General features: G+C 46.6%; 1 protein-coding gene across 2 annotated transcripts in view; it reads left to right on the top strand.

Moving 5' to 3' along the window:
• Nucleotides 1–17304, top strand: part of POLE (DNA polymerase epsilon, catalytic subunit) — a 54454-nt gene that overhangs the window by 22717 nt on the left and 14433 nt on the right. For both annotated transcript variants that reach the window (XM_083478399.1, XM_083478400.1), the window contains 15 exons: nucleotides 202–350; nucleotides 944–1036; nucleotides 2384–2528; nucleotides 2787–2944; nucleotides 3501–3696; nucleotides 4029–4243; nucleotides 5972–6074; nucleotides 6184–6264; nucleotides 6787–6909; nucleotides 7863–8081; nucleotides 10290–10499; nucleotides 12676–12819; nucleotides 14509–14649; nucleotides 15534–15687; nucleotides 15783–15889. In XM_083478399.1, the coding sequence (XP_083334525.1) occupies nucleotides 202–350; nucleotides 944–1036; nucleotides 2384–2528; nucleotides 2787–2944; nucleotides 3501–3696; nucleotides 4029–4243; nucleotides 5972–6074; nucleotides 6184–6264; nucleotides 6787–6909; nucleotides 7863–8081; nucleotides 10290–10499; nucleotides 12676–12819; nucleotides 14509–14649; nucleotides 15534–15687; nucleotides 15783–15889 (2238 nt within the window). The remainder of the gene's footprint in view (nucleotides 1–201; nucleotides 351–943; nucleotides 1037–2383; nucleotides 2529–2786; nucleotides 2945–3500; nucleotides 3697–4028; nucleotides 4244–5971; nucleotides 6075–6183; nucleotides 6265–6786; nucleotides 6910–7862; nucleotides 8082–10289; nucleotides 10500–12675; nucleotides 12820–14508; nucleotides 14650–15533; nucleotides 15688–15782; nucleotides 15890–17304) is intronic.

The raw sequence follows: 17304 nt of genomic DNA, 5'->3' as shown, positions 1-17304 counted from the left end.
AGCTCTGGGCATGCAAGCCATGTGCCTTCTGTAATATACAGAAGCTTTTGTCAACATGGGTTTACAGGGGGTGGGGGAGACAGACATCCAAGGAAAGAGATGTGGAAGGAAAAGATAGAGGATGGAGACCAGCTGGAGCAAAAGTGGACAATAGCCCACAGCTTGCTTGAGTCACAGCCCTTTTTCCTCTGCCTTTCCCAGGTGTGGAAGAAGAAGCTGGCTGCCGCCATGGAGTCGGGTGACGCCTCGGAAGCGAAGCGCTGCAAGAACATGGAGATCTTGTACGACTCCCTGCAGCTGGCACACAAGTGCATCCTCAACTCCTTTTACGGATACGTCATGCGCAAAGGGTGAGGGGGGAACCAAAGAGTGTGGCTGCTGGTGGATCTTTAAATGGCCCTTTTAAAATCTGCCCCTGCCTCAGCTCCCAGTTGGTGCAGTTTCTGGGCCTTTAAATGTTCAATATTAAGACAAAGAACTAAATCCTAGTACAATTAAATGAAGCATTTCCTCCTATGCACATAAAAATATAAGGCTATCATCATGCAGCCCCGGCTGTAGGATTTGTAGTTCTGCATCACAATCCTGGATTTGCATGAAGCCAGGGAGGGGAGCAAAAGAGAAAAGGTGGGTTTTAAGCAATGGCAGACGTTTGAATGAAGCAGGGTTGGAGGGACACTGAGGATGTGGGGCACTTGGATGAGGTGTGAAGGAGGGGGTGGGATTGGCAAGCAATGTGAGCAGGGGGAAGCAGTCCCCAAGCACATAAATAAATACTGCATCTCCTTGACCAGGAGACCTCCCAGCTCATACTGTTGGCCTCAATTTTAGCAGATCAGTCCTCAAGCCAAGCTTACAATAGTTAGTTCGCTCAAGCCTTGTTTGCAAAGCTGCTGACCCAGAGCGGCTCTTCCTGTTCTCACTAGCTCTCTCCCCTACACAGAGCTCGGTGGTACTCCATGGAAATGGCCGGCATCGTCTGCTTCACTGGCGCCAACATCATCACACAGGCCAGGGAGCTGATAGAACAAATTGGGTGAGTACTTGAATGGTGGCTGGCTGCGGCAGCTGGAGGCGAGGAGATTCTGAGCTTGGATGTTGTGTGCCTGTTGCCTGAAGGTGGTTTGCTCCTTCTTCATGGATGACGGTGCTTTTCCTATGGTTTTGTTTTGTGTTTTGCTGTGGTGTGTTGTCCAGGGCTCCTTTAAGAGGAAGGTTGTTATGTGTAAACATAGAAAAGAAAAGAAAATGACACAAAGATGAATTGTCCAGCTCTGGATCTCTTCTGTCTCTAACCACAAGGAATCTGTTCTGGATCTGGATCTGGACTCAAAGGCACACCGCCCCATGGTCTGCTCCTTACTTCCTTGGCCCAGAAAAAGAAGCAGGTCTCTTAAGCAACTTAGAGAGCGAGGGATGAAGACCCGCTGTGTGTCTCTGCAGACTGTTGCTTTTGTAAACTTCATCAGCTTTCATAAGAACATATGAGCCTGCTAGATCAAGCCAGTGGCCCATCTAGTCCAGCATCCTGTTCTCGCAGTGGTTGATAGATGCCTGTAGGAAACGCTCAGGCAGGACCCAAGCACATGATGATGATGATTTATTTATACCCTGCCCATCTGGCTAGGTTTCCCCAGCCACTCTGCACGGCTCCCCACAGAATATTATTATTAATAATAATAAAGCAATAAAACATCAAACATTATAAAACTTCCCTAAACAGGGCTACCTTCAGATGTCTTCTAAATGCCAGATAGTTGTTTAGTTCCTTGACATCTGAAGGGAGGGTGTTCCACAGGGCGGGCGCCACTACCAAGAAGGCCCTCTGCCTGCTTCCCTGTAACCTCACTTCTTGCAGTGAGGGAACCACCAGAAGGCCCTTAGAGCTGGACTTCAGTGATGAGGTCCGAGCGATGGGGGTGGAGACACATTTTCCCATCCTGCAGTTCCCTGCAATTGGTATTAGGAATCATTTGCTGTCTCTGACCGTGGAAGCAGAGCCAAATAGCCATCATGACTAGTAGTTATCAATAGTCCTCCATAGATTTGTCCAAACCTCTTTTAAAGCCATCCAAGTTGGTGGCCATAGTTTAACTATGCACTGTGTGAAAAACTCTTTTCTTCTATCTGTCCCGAACCTTCCAACATTAAGCTTCCTCGGATGGCCACGAGTTCTAACGTTACGGGATGGATAAAAGCATTTCTCTATCCGCTTTCTCTCCTTGCCATGCATAATTTTATAAATCGCTACATCTTTCTTGATTTTTCTCTTAAACTGAAAAGCTCCGATTGCTGCAACCATTCCTCATAAGGTGGTTGTTTTTGCAGAGTGCCCTCTGGGCTCCCATATGGAAACACCTCTCCCATTTTTCCCCTTTCCCAGGAGGCCGCTGGAGCTGGACACAGATGGGATCTGGTGTGTGCTTCCAAACAGCTTCCCGGAAAATTTTGTCATCAAATCAACCCACGCCAAGAAGCCCAAAGTGACAATCTCCTATCCCGGTGCTATGCTGAACATCATGGTGAAGGTGAGGAACCTCAAGCCTTTATCCTCAGCAGGAATTGGGGGCAAGTCGAATTGACAGGATTTGGGAGTGGGGGGGGTCTTCCATAAAGACAGTCTGGAAACAGGGCATGGAAACCATGGGTATGTTTGACATTTAGCTTCCCCCCTGCAGGGATTGCATCATATATAGCTTCCTTCCAGCCCTCCCGTTAAATTGTTCTGGGGTGCAGCATGAGCCTGCAAGGCCGAAGCGCCCAGCGTATGTGTCACTTACTTGCAGGAAGGGTTTACGAATGATCAGTACCAGGAGCTGGTGGACCCGGCCTCACTCTCCTACGTTTCCCGCTCAGAGAACAGCATCTTCTTTGAAGTGGACGGCCCATACTTGGCCATGATTCTCCCCGCCTCCAAGGAAGAGGGAAAGAAGCTGAAGAAAAGGTGAGGCAGAGTCCAGGTCTGGGGAGCAGCTCCTTCTTGGCTCAGGAATACCGGCAGGCAGCAAAGCTGAACCTGGAAGATTTCAGGACTTGAAACATCTCTGCTAGATCCTTAATGGATGGGCATTTTCAGAGCTCTCTCCTTTCTAGTTTGTAAGAAGTCATGGAGGCTGGTCCATTAGGGCAAAGTTCCCCACCTGGGAACTGTAGTCCAAAATACCTGGAGGGCAACAGATAGTGAAGGCACTGGGACAAAGTGGGCACTGACCCTCACTCAGCCCCCACCTGCCTTTTTTACTTACAACCAGCCCCAGGGCGTAGCAAGCTTTCTCCTCCTTCCTTTCAGCATTGCCCCTTGTAGAACCCAGCAGGGAGGAGGATGGGGACAAAACTAGTCTTAGCTGCTTCTGCTTCTAATTGGATGTGGCGCCACCTACTGTTGGGCTCCTTGCTTTCTGCCCTATCGGTCCCAGACACCACTGGTAAAAAGGTTGGGGGGGTTACAGGAGAAGGAAGGTGCCAACCATGCACAGGCTGACTATTTTGTTCCACGCCAGGTACGCCGTGTTCAACGAGGACGGCTCCCTGGCCGAGCTAAAGGGGTTTGAGGTGAAGCGGCGGGGGGAGCTGCAGCTGGTCAAGATCTTCCAGTCGTCCGTCTTTGAGGCCTTCCTGAAAGGCACCACTTTGGAAGAGGTTTATGCCTCCGTCGCCAAAGTGGCTGACTACTGGCTGGATGTGCTCTACAGCAAGGTGGGTTGAGGCTCCAAGGTGAGTCTGCTGGCTTTCCTGGGACGGTATGGTCAAATATATCCACACCGGGCATTTGGGGATGAAGATAATGGGGAATTGGTGGCCAGTTAAGGGCAGAACCACCAATTGGAAAGAAGACAAGGTTCCTGTTGCTGCTGTAAAGTCCTCTTCTCCCCTTCTGTAGTCTACACATGGGCATCTCCCAGGCTTCCTGCGGCCTTCAGAAGCTTTTAGTGCGGCCAACATGGGATGCTGAGTTGCCGTGCCTCCAAAGTGGTCCAGGAGGGGAATGGACTGGCACATGCAAGCGTTCCTTTCTCTCTTTCTTCCAGGCTGCCAATATGCCTGACTCGGAGTTGTTTGAGCTTATCTCCGAGAACCGGTCCATGTCCCGCAAGCTGGAGGATTATGGGGAGCAAAAATCCACCTCCATCAGCACCGCCAAGCGCCTGGCTGAGTTTCTGGGGGATCAGATGGTGAAGGATGCCGGTCTGAGCTGCCGGTTTATCATTTCTAAGAAGCCAGAAGGATCCCCGGTCACAGAGAGGTATATAGCAATCAGAGGGGCACGAGTATCTCACAATGCCGGGCCATTGACGTGAACGGTTCGGTTTCTTGTTGCTGTGAAATGAGCCTTGCCAACTCAAGGAATGACCAAATCTCCTGCAGATGATTTTGGCGGTTGAACTGAAGTAGAAGAGCTCAGCTGGTACCCTGGACCTAAGTTGTTCAGGGCTCTGTAACCTAACGCAAGGACCTTGAAGCTGGCAGATGGGCCGCCAGTGCAGATGTTGTGATTTTTATTTATTAAATTTCTATAACACCCTTCATGCAAGAAGCACAGGGCAGTTTATGAAAACACAAAATGCATAACATAGTAAAAAGCAGAAATGATAACAACCCCACTTTTGTTCCAACAAAATGTTGCATACCGTTGGCCAGATTCTACACCAGCTGGTAATTATACTTTACAGAGTTGTGTGGAAGTTGCCCCAGATCATTTGACCCTCGACCCCCATCGTGTAGCCCCGAACACTGAGGTCCAGCTCCGAGGGCCTTCTGGCGGTTCTCTCCCTGCGAGAAGTGTGGTTACAGGGAACCAGGCCTTCTCGGTAGTGGCACCTGCCCTGTGGAACGCCCTCCCATCAGATGTCAAGGAGATAAGAACTATCTGACTTTTAGAAGACATCTGAAGGCAGCCCTGTTTAGGGAAGTTTTTAATGTTTGATGTTTTATTGTATTTTTAATATTCTGTTGGGGCCGCCCAGAGTGGCTGGGGAAACCCAGCTAGATGGGCGAGATATAAATAATAAATTATTATTCTTATTCCTATTTTAAATAGTTCTCTCCCCCCCCCCCCGGAAAAACCAAGCAACAGTTCTAAAGTTTAAAAGTAACATAAAGGCTTTGACTTGCTGTTCTTGTTCTTGTCAGATTGAATGTACAAAAGAGGTAGATAATACTTATGTTACTGAAACATATTTACATGAATTTGTATCTTGAGACTGACTGATGTTTACAGACTAGCTCTAAGGCAAGCGGCAGCATAACACAACACCCTTGCTGCTCTCACAGTTAAAACTCACACACATAGTTGATGACGGAACTGGGGGGGGGGGGGGAATGCCTCAATATGACATCGCAGGATTTTGTGCTACAGCATTAATCCTTTGCAAAGTATTATGGATGCACCATTCCCACACTTCCATAACAGGACCAAGGACAGCTCCACATAAATCGCATTGCCGTCATACAGCCTTAAATGCCCATGGACTGCAGTGGCCAAGGCTATCCCTGCCCAGGAACAGCCATAGCTGGCAAACCAGACAAAGCTGGTAAACGTTCATTCTACTCAGAGTAGACTGGTTTAAAGTACAGTGGTACCTTGGATCCTGAACACCTTGGTACTCAGACATTTTTGCTCTCAAACGCCACAAACCCAGAAGTGAGCCTTCCGGTTTGCAAACGTTCTTTGGAACCTGAACGTCCTCCGTGGCTTCCGATTATCTGAAGCTGCTCCCTGCAGCTAATCAAAAGCCACAGTTTGGTTTCTGAACGTTCTGGAAGTCAAACAGACTTCCGGAATGGATTCTGTTCGACTTCCAAGGTATGACTGTAATTGTCATGACTAACTTTCGTTTGGTCAACTGAATGGGTTTATTCTGAGTAGAACGAACATCGGATACAAACCATATAGTCTTTAAGATGCAACAGACTGACAAGGCCGCTCCTCTTCTGGAAATAGAAGTGATGCGTTTTGATTTATTTTCCCCAGGGCCATTCCGCTGGCCATTTTCCAGGCTGAGCTCTCGGTCCGCAGGCACTATCTCCGGAAATGGCTCAAGAGCCCCTCCCTGCAGGATTTTGACATCCGGACGGTAAGCAGTGTGGGGCTGTCCTGCGGCAGTTTGTGACTCGAGGCTGACTGTGGCACACCTCTTGTCCCCAGCCTTGGACTTGACCCAAACCCTGTCTCTCTGCTTGTAGATCCTGGATTGGGACTATTACATCGAGAGACTGGGCAGCACAATTCAGAAAATCATCACCATCCCAGCAGCCCTGCAGCAGGTAAACTGTCGGGTTGGCGGCTAAAGGGCTGTGGGCTGCCCCAGGATGTTACGAGGCGCAGGAGGTGGCCGCAGAACTCTCACACTTAGTTGCTCTGGTCCAATAGCTAGCTAAAAACTCAAAGCTCCAAAATTGAGCTAGCTCCCTGAGTGTTCCCATTCATTTCAGAAAGGTAGAACCTTCCTGCATGGAACTGACCCTAGCCTTTTCCAAATGCACGAGAGCTCTGTGCACTCCTCAGAGCACACCTGGGACTCCAGAGCTAATTATTTAAAACATTTCTACTCCTCTGTGATTGGTTTTTGGGGACCGGGGTTGTACAAACGAAAGCTAAGAAGCTGGGGTTTCTGCACTACGGGTCTCTGATTTGGATGTCAGCACTGTCAGTGCAAGTGTCTTGTGTTCTAGCATAGCTAGTTTCCTTCTGCTTCTGGTCAAAAACAGTAGTATCCTTGCAGGATCAGGCAGAATGAAAGTCAGAGGGAGCCTCCCAAATAAATAACAAATGTGGTGTCCCATCAGGTAAAAAACCCCGTTCCTCGCGTCCGACACCCCGACTGGCTCCACAAGAAGCTCTTGGAAAAGAATGACATGTACAAGCAGAAGAAAATCAGTGAGCTGTTCACAAGTGAGGGCAAGAGACAGGTAAGAGGCGCAGGGCTCTCCCTACACAGGGTGGATTAAAAGAACGAATCCAGTTTTTTAATTAAAATGCATTTACACATGCACACAAATGAAATCAGTTGTAGTAAATGTCTGCCTCATCATGTTTACTTGGAAGTAATTCCTACTTTGTTCACTAGGACTTATTTCCCAAATAAATGTGCATAAATTATAGTCCTGGCTTCTAATTGCTTTGTACAGTAGTACCTTGGTTCTCAAACGTAATCTGTTCCAGAAGTCCATTCCAAAACCAAAGCGTTCCAAAATCAAGGCCCGCTTTCCCCTAGAAAGTAATGCAAAATGGATTCATCCATTCCAGACTTTTAAAAACAACCCCTAAAACAGCAATTTAACATGAATCCTACTATCTAACGAGACCATTGATCCATAAAATGAAAGCAATAAACAATGTACTGCAGTCACACAATCAGTAGCTGAACTGGGTTCCACAAAAACAAAAAGCTGCAAAAAGATAAAATAAATAGCAAAAACAGACAAACCTCAGTGTAACACTCAGAATGCAAGCGTGGCACTCAAATTGAAAGCATGGCACTCAAAATGGAGCACGTTCGGCTTCCAAAAAAAGTTCACGAACCAGAACACTTCTGGGTTTGCAGTGTTTGGGTTCCAAGTTGTTTGAGTACCAAGGCATTTGGGAACCAAGGTACCACTGTATATAGATTTCAAAATGGTCAGTTTGATTTTTACATCTCATCTGTTCTTTGTTTAAGATGGCAGTCCCTTGAGGCTGTTTTTCATTTTTGTAATAAAAATAAACCGGTGCTTTCTGAGATGGGCATCTGCAGGTAAAACATACTTTTATCCCAGACCTGAGAAGAAGGTGGAGGCCACGGGCAGTTTTTGTGGGTAACTGGGTTGCTCAGTCAAGGAGGATTCCATCATTGTACTCCCCACCTTCCGGTGTTTCCTCGCAGGTCTCTGCCAGCGTAATCCAGGAGGGCACGCCCTCCACACAGGTGGCTGACATGGAAGATTTTGGGGTTGCCAAGTCTCTGCAGCCGGGGGTCCCCGTGTCGAATAAACGTAAACGCATCCCTACAGCAGAGGAGAGCCAGCAGCAGTCCCAGAATTCGGAACTAACGCAGTCCTGGAGGGAGATCTTGGGCCCGCCACCTCCCTCTGGAACCACCAAGGTAAGGTAGCAGAAGGAGAGAACTTCATTTAAATAGAGGAACAAAGGATTGCTCTGGGGCTGGGGCTGGACGATGGGGAAGCAGCAACATTCTACCGTATATGAACCTTAAAAAAAGCCAGCTGTATCAGGTCAGTGGCTCGACTGGTAGAGCGTCCTGGTCAACCAGGGGCTAACTAGATTCCTCTGGAATCCACAAGCAGGACCTGAACACAGCTGTCACTCCCCTACCGCGATTTCCATTTGCTGGTATTCAGAAGCATATTGCCGTCAACATTGGAGGTAGAATGCAGCCGTCGGGGTTAGAACCCATTGACAGGTTTACCTGTCTAAGCCATCTGACTTGATGAAAATTCCATAGTTGCAGCTATGCACTAGGGCTTCCTTTCCTGATTCAGCTTCATTGGATGCGCCCATGTTGTGAGAGGGAGAAAAGCTTTTCTTTTATCCGTTCTCTCCACGCCATGCGGAATTTTATCGGCTCCTGTTACGCCACAACTTGCGTGCCTTTTCTCTAAACAAAAGCTCCAAACGCTGTCACACCATAGATCTGTGCTCTTCTTCTTCCTTGGCAATCACTCGTAGCCGAGTAAGATTGTCTTCCATGAACACGATCTTAACAGTGAGTCCATAAGTGACTGTGGAGGCCAATTCTGGATCCACATGTCCTTCCGGGAGTTGATCACTGTGAGGGTTTGCCAAACGTGGCTACCTCTTAGCATGTTTCTCCCTTTCGTCCTGAGTTCGAGCGTCTTCAAAGCCCATGACACTTTTGGTAAAGGCTGTTCTCCAATTGAAGTGCTCTCAGGCCAGTGTTTCCCAATTTTCGGTGTTTATACTACATTTTTAAAAGATTTGCCTTGAGAGAGTCTTTAAGCCTCTTTTGTTGACCACCAGCATTACACCTTTCATTTTTAAGTTTGGAATAGAGTAGTTGCTTTGGAAGACGATAATGATGGCCAGTCCAACAAAGTTGATGTTGAAGAATCATTGCTTCAACACTGGTGATCTTTACTTCTTCCTGGCATTAGTTCGCCTGTTCCCAAGTGATGTGTAAAAATTTTCAAAATAAAAAATTCCTTCCAGTAGCACCTTAAAGACCAACTAAGTTAGTTCTTGATATGAGCTTTTGTGTGCATGCACACTTCTTCAGATACACTGAAACAGAAGTTGCCAGACCCTTCTATATATTGAGAAGGTGGGGAGGGGCATTACTCAGAAGGGTGGTGGGAATGGGAGATTGGCAGATAGCTGAGATGAGCCTGTTGATGACTCTTAACGACTGTAATAGGTTTTACAGGAAAAGGCAAGGGGTGAGAAGGTGAGAAATGGCTTAGTCATGTATAATGAGATAAGAATCCAATGTCTCTGTTCAGACCAGGTCTCTCCATGGTTTTAAGTAAAACAGAATCACAAAACAGAGAAACCAGTAGGAGAACACTTCAATCTCCCAGGACATTCTATACAAGATCTCAAAGTAGCTGTTTTACTACAAAGGAACTTCAGAAATAGACTGGAAAGAGAAGCTGCTGAATTGCAACTCATTACCAAACTTAAAACCATGGAGAGACCTGGTCTGAACAGAGACATTGGATTCTTATCTCATTATACATGACTAAGCCATTTCTCACCTTCTCACCCCTTGCCTTTTCCTGTAAGACCTATTACAGTTGTTAAGAGTCGTCAACAGGCTCATCTCAGCTATCTGCCAATCTCCCATTCCCACCACCCTTCTGAGTAATACCCCTCCCCACCTTCTCACTATATAGAAGAGTCTGGCAACTTCTGTTTCAGTGTATCTGAAGAAGTGTGCATGCACACGAAAGCTCATACCAAGAACTAACTTAGTTGGTCTTTAAGGTGCTACTGGAAGGATTTTTTTATTTTGACTATGGCAGACCAACACGGCTACCTATCTGTAACTAAAAATTTTCAGAGACACCATTGATGGAATCTTTCGAGGAGTTGGAGATGACGTTTATAAGCGGTCTGTGTTTCACAAGTGTGTGCGGTATAGATATGTGTAATGGCATCATGTTGGCGTAATGCTGACTCCATCAGAAATTACAGATTGCACAACGTTTTCAGGATTCCTGCCATTTGTTCCCACCATTTCCGATTTGAAGAATTTGACTTTCCACCCAAGCTGAAGAAAGTTAGAATTTGGTTTGCCCGATGGTCACTGCCGGTTTCCTACTCTTTCCTGCAGGAGGAACGCCTGGTCTGGCTGTGCTACCACAAGAAGAAGTGGGAGGTTCAGGCTCGCCAGCGCCAGGAGCGCCGCAAGAGGCGGCGGCTGGCAGATGGCGAGTCGGTCCTGGGCGGGGGGCTGATCAGGGCAAGGCCCTCCATGGGGCTCGGCAGCTACCTGAGCAAAACGGCCCGCAGCATCCTGGACATGCCCTGGCAGATCGTGCAAGTAAGGAGCACTGTGGGGCAGGGGGAGCTCTTTGCCAGGGGTGGGGTTTAAGACTGCCATTGGCAGAGCATGCTATAAAGTCAGATGCACAGAGGCATAGGTAGATAATAGAGAGCCAGTGCAGCATAGCGGTTAGAGTGTCAGACTAGGATCTGGGAGGGACTAGGGTTCAAATTCCCCACTTGGCCATGAAACTCGCTAGGCGATTTGAGGCCAGTTGCTGTCTCTCAGCCTGACCTACCTCACAGGGTTGTTGTGGTTGAATCAGGAGACATAGAACCACGTATGCTGCCTTTGAGTCCTCAGGGAAGACAGGTGGGACGTAATGAAATAAATAATAAAGATGCTGGGTTGTGTTCAACATAGTGCTATGGTGAATGTTCCACAAGGATTTCTCATTGAGCAATTAAACCTGCTTTACACACACACACACACACACACACACACACACACACATACCCCAAATATTTTTTGGAGGGTTCCCCAACCCTCTCGAACAAATTAAGGGACTTTGAGGGACACATGCAAGAGAAGGGGACCCCGTTGTGTTAGTGGTAATCATATTCATTTAAGCATCCTTAAAATAATCAATGACTTCCCTACTTCCCTTTCCATGGTTCATTTTGCATATCATAAATCCCTGCATATTTTACATAAACTAAACCATTCAGTATTCCATTATTACACCTATCCATTTACACTGTTGAATTTATCATAATGCTGCCGTTTTCAAATGTACGCAATTTCCCCCATATATTCAATAAACATTTTTCAGTCTTCTCTAAATTTATGTTGTTCTTGTTCTCGTATTTGATATGTTAGGTCCGCAAGTTGCGCATATCCCATCAGCATAAGTTGCCATTCTTCTTTGGTTGGGATCTCGCTCGTTTTCCATTTGGGGGCTAACAAAACACGGGCTGCAGTAGTAGCATACATAAATAACCTTTTTTGACACCTGGGAATTTCCATCTGGGTTATCGAAAGGGCTCTCCCCCATAAAATATTTTGGGGAGCCCCCCACAACATTGAGAAGAATCAAGGCAGAAGAGGCCAATTGTGAAGCCGAGCACAGTGCGATTTCGGTGGCTGGCAGCTCTTCGCGGTGGTGGCAGCTGCAGGAGGAGGCTAACTGCCAGAGAGGAGGAACCAGCCATTGAAGCCGCGCTGCTACCATGTTTGGCTCCACCTCCTGGCGTTGCACACACATGCGAACATCACCCCCCAAAAAACCTTCTGCTCGAGTTGGCACCTCTGGTGCTAATCCTTGTGCTAGCCCAATTACTGTTGGCATACTGCCGGGGAGACGGTGGCATTTGGCAGGCCCCCAGCTTGCTCCAGCCACCGGCTGGCAGCCGGTCTCCCTTGGAACAGCATCAATTAGCAACACAAGCCTCAGATACGTTTAGAGACCCATGCATGCTCTATCAGCAGAGTGCGTAAATCTTCTTACAGTAGAAGAGGCGGACAGAGATGTGTGTAAGCATAGTTACAAGCGTTTTATTCAGCATGGTTTAGGAACAAAGGAAAACATGTCTGCTTCCCTTCGTCTCCAGCAAAACAGCAGTAACTCAAAAGCTGTATACAAAACGGAAGTTCCCAGTAGACTGTGCTGGAAATGTAAACAGGCATGTGACACACAATAGTCCTGCCTGTCCCTTTTAAGGTGGAACGTAACTATATCCTAATATTGTCTCGCTCCCCGATTCCCATGATGGTTCCCTCCAGTGGAAGGCAGGGACTACTCTTGGTTCTTCATTCTTGCTTTTTCTTAGGTGTTTGGGTTGCTACCAGTGATATGATCTCCTACTGTGCAAAATCTAGCAATGCGTTGGGGTTCCCAACCCTTTTGAACCCGTGGGCCTCCCCATCCCTGTTCTCCAAGGGCTAAGGAGGTGGAGAAAGCTGACAGGCAGGACCACTCCCTGGACTGCTTGCAAGAAAGAAGGCAGGGAGGTGGAAGTTGGGGCCGTACCCCATTTGCCCTAATGAGCTTTTGAAAGACCAGCAAATGCCACAGCCTCTGTACCTTTTTCTCACTTTCCAAGCCTTTCCCTCACGCCGGATGAGATCAAGGGCTGCCCCCTGGGTTGTGCTTCCAGCCTCCGCATAGTCCAGGCGGCTTCCTTGCCTCCCTCTGCCTTTGCAAGCCCACCTTGATGTGATCTCTCTTCCCCAGATCGCCGAGACCAGCCAGCCAGGCCTCTTCAAGCTGTGGGCCGTCATTGGAAGCGACCTTCACTGCCTCAAGCTGAATGTCCCTCGTGTTTTCTACGTCAACCAGCGCGTCCCTAAACCTGAAGAGAGCACTGCGTATCGGAAGGTGCGTGGAGTTAGTCCTTTGGGAGAGCAGTAAATGTACTGCGGTAATCTCCTGTTTGCCGCAAGTGATTTGGTCCAAGAAAAGTAGGGTATTAATGTCAGTTTGCATTTCTTAGTGCAGAAAGTATTGATCTGATGTGTAGAGATATTTCCTATTCTACTTAATTCAAGAAGCTTCTGGAAGCTGCTCTGTGTGAAAGAGGCAAGCAGAAGGTTCATGGTGTTTGGGTTATACCTTCAGAGAAGATGAGTACAGCTGGTTTAAACTGCAGTAGTTCTCTTATCCTTTCTGTCAAAGTTATGCTGACTATAAAAGTAAGGCTAGAAGAAGCCTGGGTTTCACTTTCTCTTTCTATTTCCTTCTGGTGTGGTGACTTATTATAAGTTATTGTTAGTTTAAGTTAAGTCTGCCGCAACTGGATTTCTTATGGACAGTATGGATGTCCATACTGAATGTATTGGATTTCTGACCATTATGCTTATTTGCCTTCAGTAGCAGTAAAGCTCTGATGGATGAAATACAATCGCCTCTGGTCTATTTTTTGGGAATCCTGTTTAAGTTTTTACTCTGCTAACCATACATTGGAATCTGCTCTGGATCAATATTCATCCTATGACTTTTTCCTTTTACACTGAAAACTTCATTTTTTCGCGGGGGGGGGGGGGCAGGGGGCGGAATGTGGAACACCGGAAGGCAAGGAGAACTCCTGTGAAACATTTCCCCCCCTCCCTTTTAGAATGAGCGAAATGCTTCTTAGAACCAGGTTTTACTCACGCAAAATGCTCAGATTTCTGTGTCGGACAAAATGAGGGCCTGTATGGTGTCCTGGTTAGAGTGTCAGACTAATTGCTTGGAAGACCAGGGTTTAAGGCCTCACTCAGCCAAATAATAATAATAATAATAATAATAATAATAATAATAATAACAACAACTATTATTATTACCGTATTTTTTGCTCTATAAGACTCACTTTTTCCCTTCCAAAAAGTAAGGGGAAATGTGTGTGCGTCTTATGGAGCGAATACAGGCTGCGCAGCTATCCCAGAAGCCAGAACAGCAAGAAGGATTGCTGCTTTCACTGCGCAGCGATCCCTCTTGCTGTTCTGGCTTCTGAGATTCAGAATATTATTTTTTCTTGTTTTCCTCCTCCAAAAACTAGGTGCGTCTTATGGTCTGGTGCATCTTATAGAGCGAAAAATACGGTATTTTATTTGTACCCTGCCCATCTGACTGGGTTATCTGAAGCCACTCCCTGAAGCTCACTGGGTGACGGTGAGCCAGTCACTGCCTCTCAGGCTAGGCTACCTCACAGGGCTCTTTTGTGGATGAAACAGGGAGGGGAAGAATCATGTACGTCACCTTGTGCTCACTGGAGGAAAGGCAATATATAGACATATTAAATAAACAGCGTGGAAGTATTCAAGAGTTATAATGTATGACTGCACATGACTTTTTTGGCAACTCAGAGCCAGGTTAGTCCAAAAGCGAAAGGCTTTTCGTTTGAAGCCAGTGAGAGATGTCTACAATTCTGGGGCAGAGTTGCCAGTTGACCCCGAACTACTATGACAAGGAAAGGAGAGTGTGGTTGTCCCCACCCTTCCACCTACCCATCCGTGCCCCACATGGTAAAAACAGGTGCAGATAGACTTGAGGGGGGTCTCACCTGAGTCCTTGTTATCATCTCTGCAGGTAAACAGGATCCTTCCTCGCTCCAACTTGGTTTACAACCTCTATGAGTATTCTGTGCCCGAGGAAATGTACCAGGAGCACATCAACGAAATCAACGCCAGCCTCTCTGCCCCAGATATAGAGGGGGTATACGAGACCCAGGTAACTAACTCCCTTTGGCTGGTCTGATGCGGGAAAAGGGGAGCTCTAGGTCTGGGGATGAGACGTAGGGTTGCACCCCATGCTAGTCCGAGTAGACTCAATGGACACAATTGACACTTGAGGTGTATATTTATAAGACCCGCCTTATTCCTGTGATTATAATTGTTTTAAATGGTTTTTTGTGTTTTAATGTGACCTGCCCTGAGACCTTAGGGTGAAGGGCATGTAATATAGTAAATTTGGAGGGTATACTCAGAATAGAATTGGCTAGAACCCCTTTTTCTTTCTTTTGAGACTTGAAGTTGATTTGAAAATACTACCATCTGTGTCATTTATGCTTTCTCTTCACTTGCCTTCCATAAATGGTTTTTTTCAGGCTTCTCGTTTCAAAATCCTCTACCTAGGCAGAAGCCACAGGTGAAACCTGCTGCATTCCGCATCCTCCTTGGCTTTCCTTTTGAAACCTCTGAGGCAGTAGCACGGAGCATCTTGCTCTGGGTAGTTCACTATGTTTAAATCCAATTTAAATGTAAATAAATCCAATTTAAATTTTTGAAAAATGATTTTTTTGGATTTTTTTTTTTTTTGAAAAAACAACATTGATTTTTATCCACCCTGGTTTCCTGGTTTCCTGTAACTTCAGTTCTCGTACTGCGGGTTTTTAAAAACCAAAGGGCTTTTCTTCTAGAAAAAGAAGAATAAAAGATGCCCGTACTGTATACCCTTGAGTGCCTCCTGAAAAAAAGCTCTGGGGCCAGATACCCTTGCCGGTTGACTTCAGATCATAGCTGGAGATTTACCAGTAGATCCTACCCTGCCAGAAGATTTGCCAGTTCTTCTCACCCCTGGTGTAACCTCTGATTCCTCTTCTCCTCCCTGCCCAGATCCCATTACTTCTGCGGGCCCTGATCCGCCTGGGCTGCGTCTGCATGGTCAACAGGAACTTGGTAAGGCACCTCACCGGCCGGGAGGCTGAAACCTTCAACCTGGAGCACCTCGAGATGCGCTCCCTGGCCCAGTTCAGCTACCTGGAGCCAGGTAAGAAGACTCGCCCCCGATACTCAGGTGGCTGGCAAGAACTAGGAAGGCAGTTCCTGCTCTCTAACGCGAGGCTCTGTTCCGTGTCTGTTTAGGTAGCATCCGGCACATCTACCTGTACCACAACTCCCAAGGCAACAAGGCACTGTTTGGCCTCTTCATCCCATCTCAGCGGAAGGCATCTGTTTTTGTGCTTGACACGGTAAGGTCGGAGGCCAGGGGGGTGGGGCTTGCTGACACTCATTGAAATATTGTCCTTTCATTTACAGTGGTACCTCGGGTTAAACGCTTAATTCATTCCGGAGGTCCGTTCTTAACCTGAAACTGTTCTTAACCTGAAGCACCACTTTAGCTAATGGGGCCTCCTGCTGCTGCCGCGCTGCCGGAGCACGATTTCTGTTCTCAACCTGAAGCAAAGTTCTTAACCTGAAGCACTATATCTGGGTTAGCGGAGTATGTGACCTGAAGCGTATGTAACCTGATGTATCATAGTATTTTAATATTCTTTTGGAAGCCGCCCAGAGTGGCTGGGGAAACCCAGCCAGATGGGCGGGGTATAAATAATAAATTATTATTATTATTATTATTATTATTATTATTATTATTATTATTATTATTATTATTATTATTAATATATATATTATATACCACTGTATTATATTTCTACGCCACTTTTTCACTCACCTGAGTCACAAAGCGGCTCGCGTACAGTAAATATCAACATAGCAGAACATCACAATTGCAACATAAGTTGTATACAGTGATACCTCGGTTTTCAAACGTTGATGAACGTTTCAGAATCCGGACGCCGAAAACCCGGAAGTAGATGCTTCCGTTGTGGGATGGCTTGCGCTGCGTGTTTTTCAATTTTCCCAATTGAATTTGCAGACAGCCCTTTGCGCCTCGGTTTTTGAACGTTTCGGAACTCGAACAATTTTCTGGAACTGATTACGTTCAAGAACGGAGGTACCACTGTATATTAAAAAATAACAAATCCTCAGTAAAACAACTCCCTTCTATAAAGCACTATTAAACAGCACAACCGCAAGAAAAGTCACATTGTAAAATTCTCAAAGCATTACAGCACTCGTAATCCACAAAACGATACGAACAACATTAACAAGCTAACAACCAAAAACAAACCGCTGGATTCACACACTTTCTCGCCACCCGCAGGTCTCATAGTCTTCCATTCAGTTCATGACAAAAACCCACATTCACATAATGATCTGTTCTCAGCTCAGCTCAGCTCAGAATGGACTGTTTTACCTGGGTGGAAATCAGGGTTCTGATAACAACTTGTAAAATTTCCCCAATCTTTATTAAATTTTATTTAAAAGGACACTGTAAACAATTAAAAACATTGGCAGGATTTTAGAAAACACAAGTGAGAACTATGGTGAGAATGGAGTACAGTCAAACCTTGGCTCCTGAACACCTCCTTTTTGAAACATTTTGGCTCCCAAATTCCACAAACCCAAAAGTAAATGTTCTGGTTTTTGAACGTTTTTTGGAAGCCACACGTCCGATGCAGCTTCTGCTTGAGTACAGGGAAGCTCCTGCAACCGATCAGAAGCCAAATGGGCTTCCGGAACGGATTACGTTCGACATCCGAGG

This window comes from Podarcis liolepis (assembly GCF_965112155.1).
Source record: "Podarcis liolepis genome assembly, chromosome: 15".
NCBI lineage: Eukaryota > Metazoa > Chordata > Lepidosauria > Squamata > Lacertidae > Podarcis > Podarcis liolepis.
Note: the sequence above shows the minus strand (reverse complement) of the source record. Positions and strands in the feature narration are given on the sequence as shown.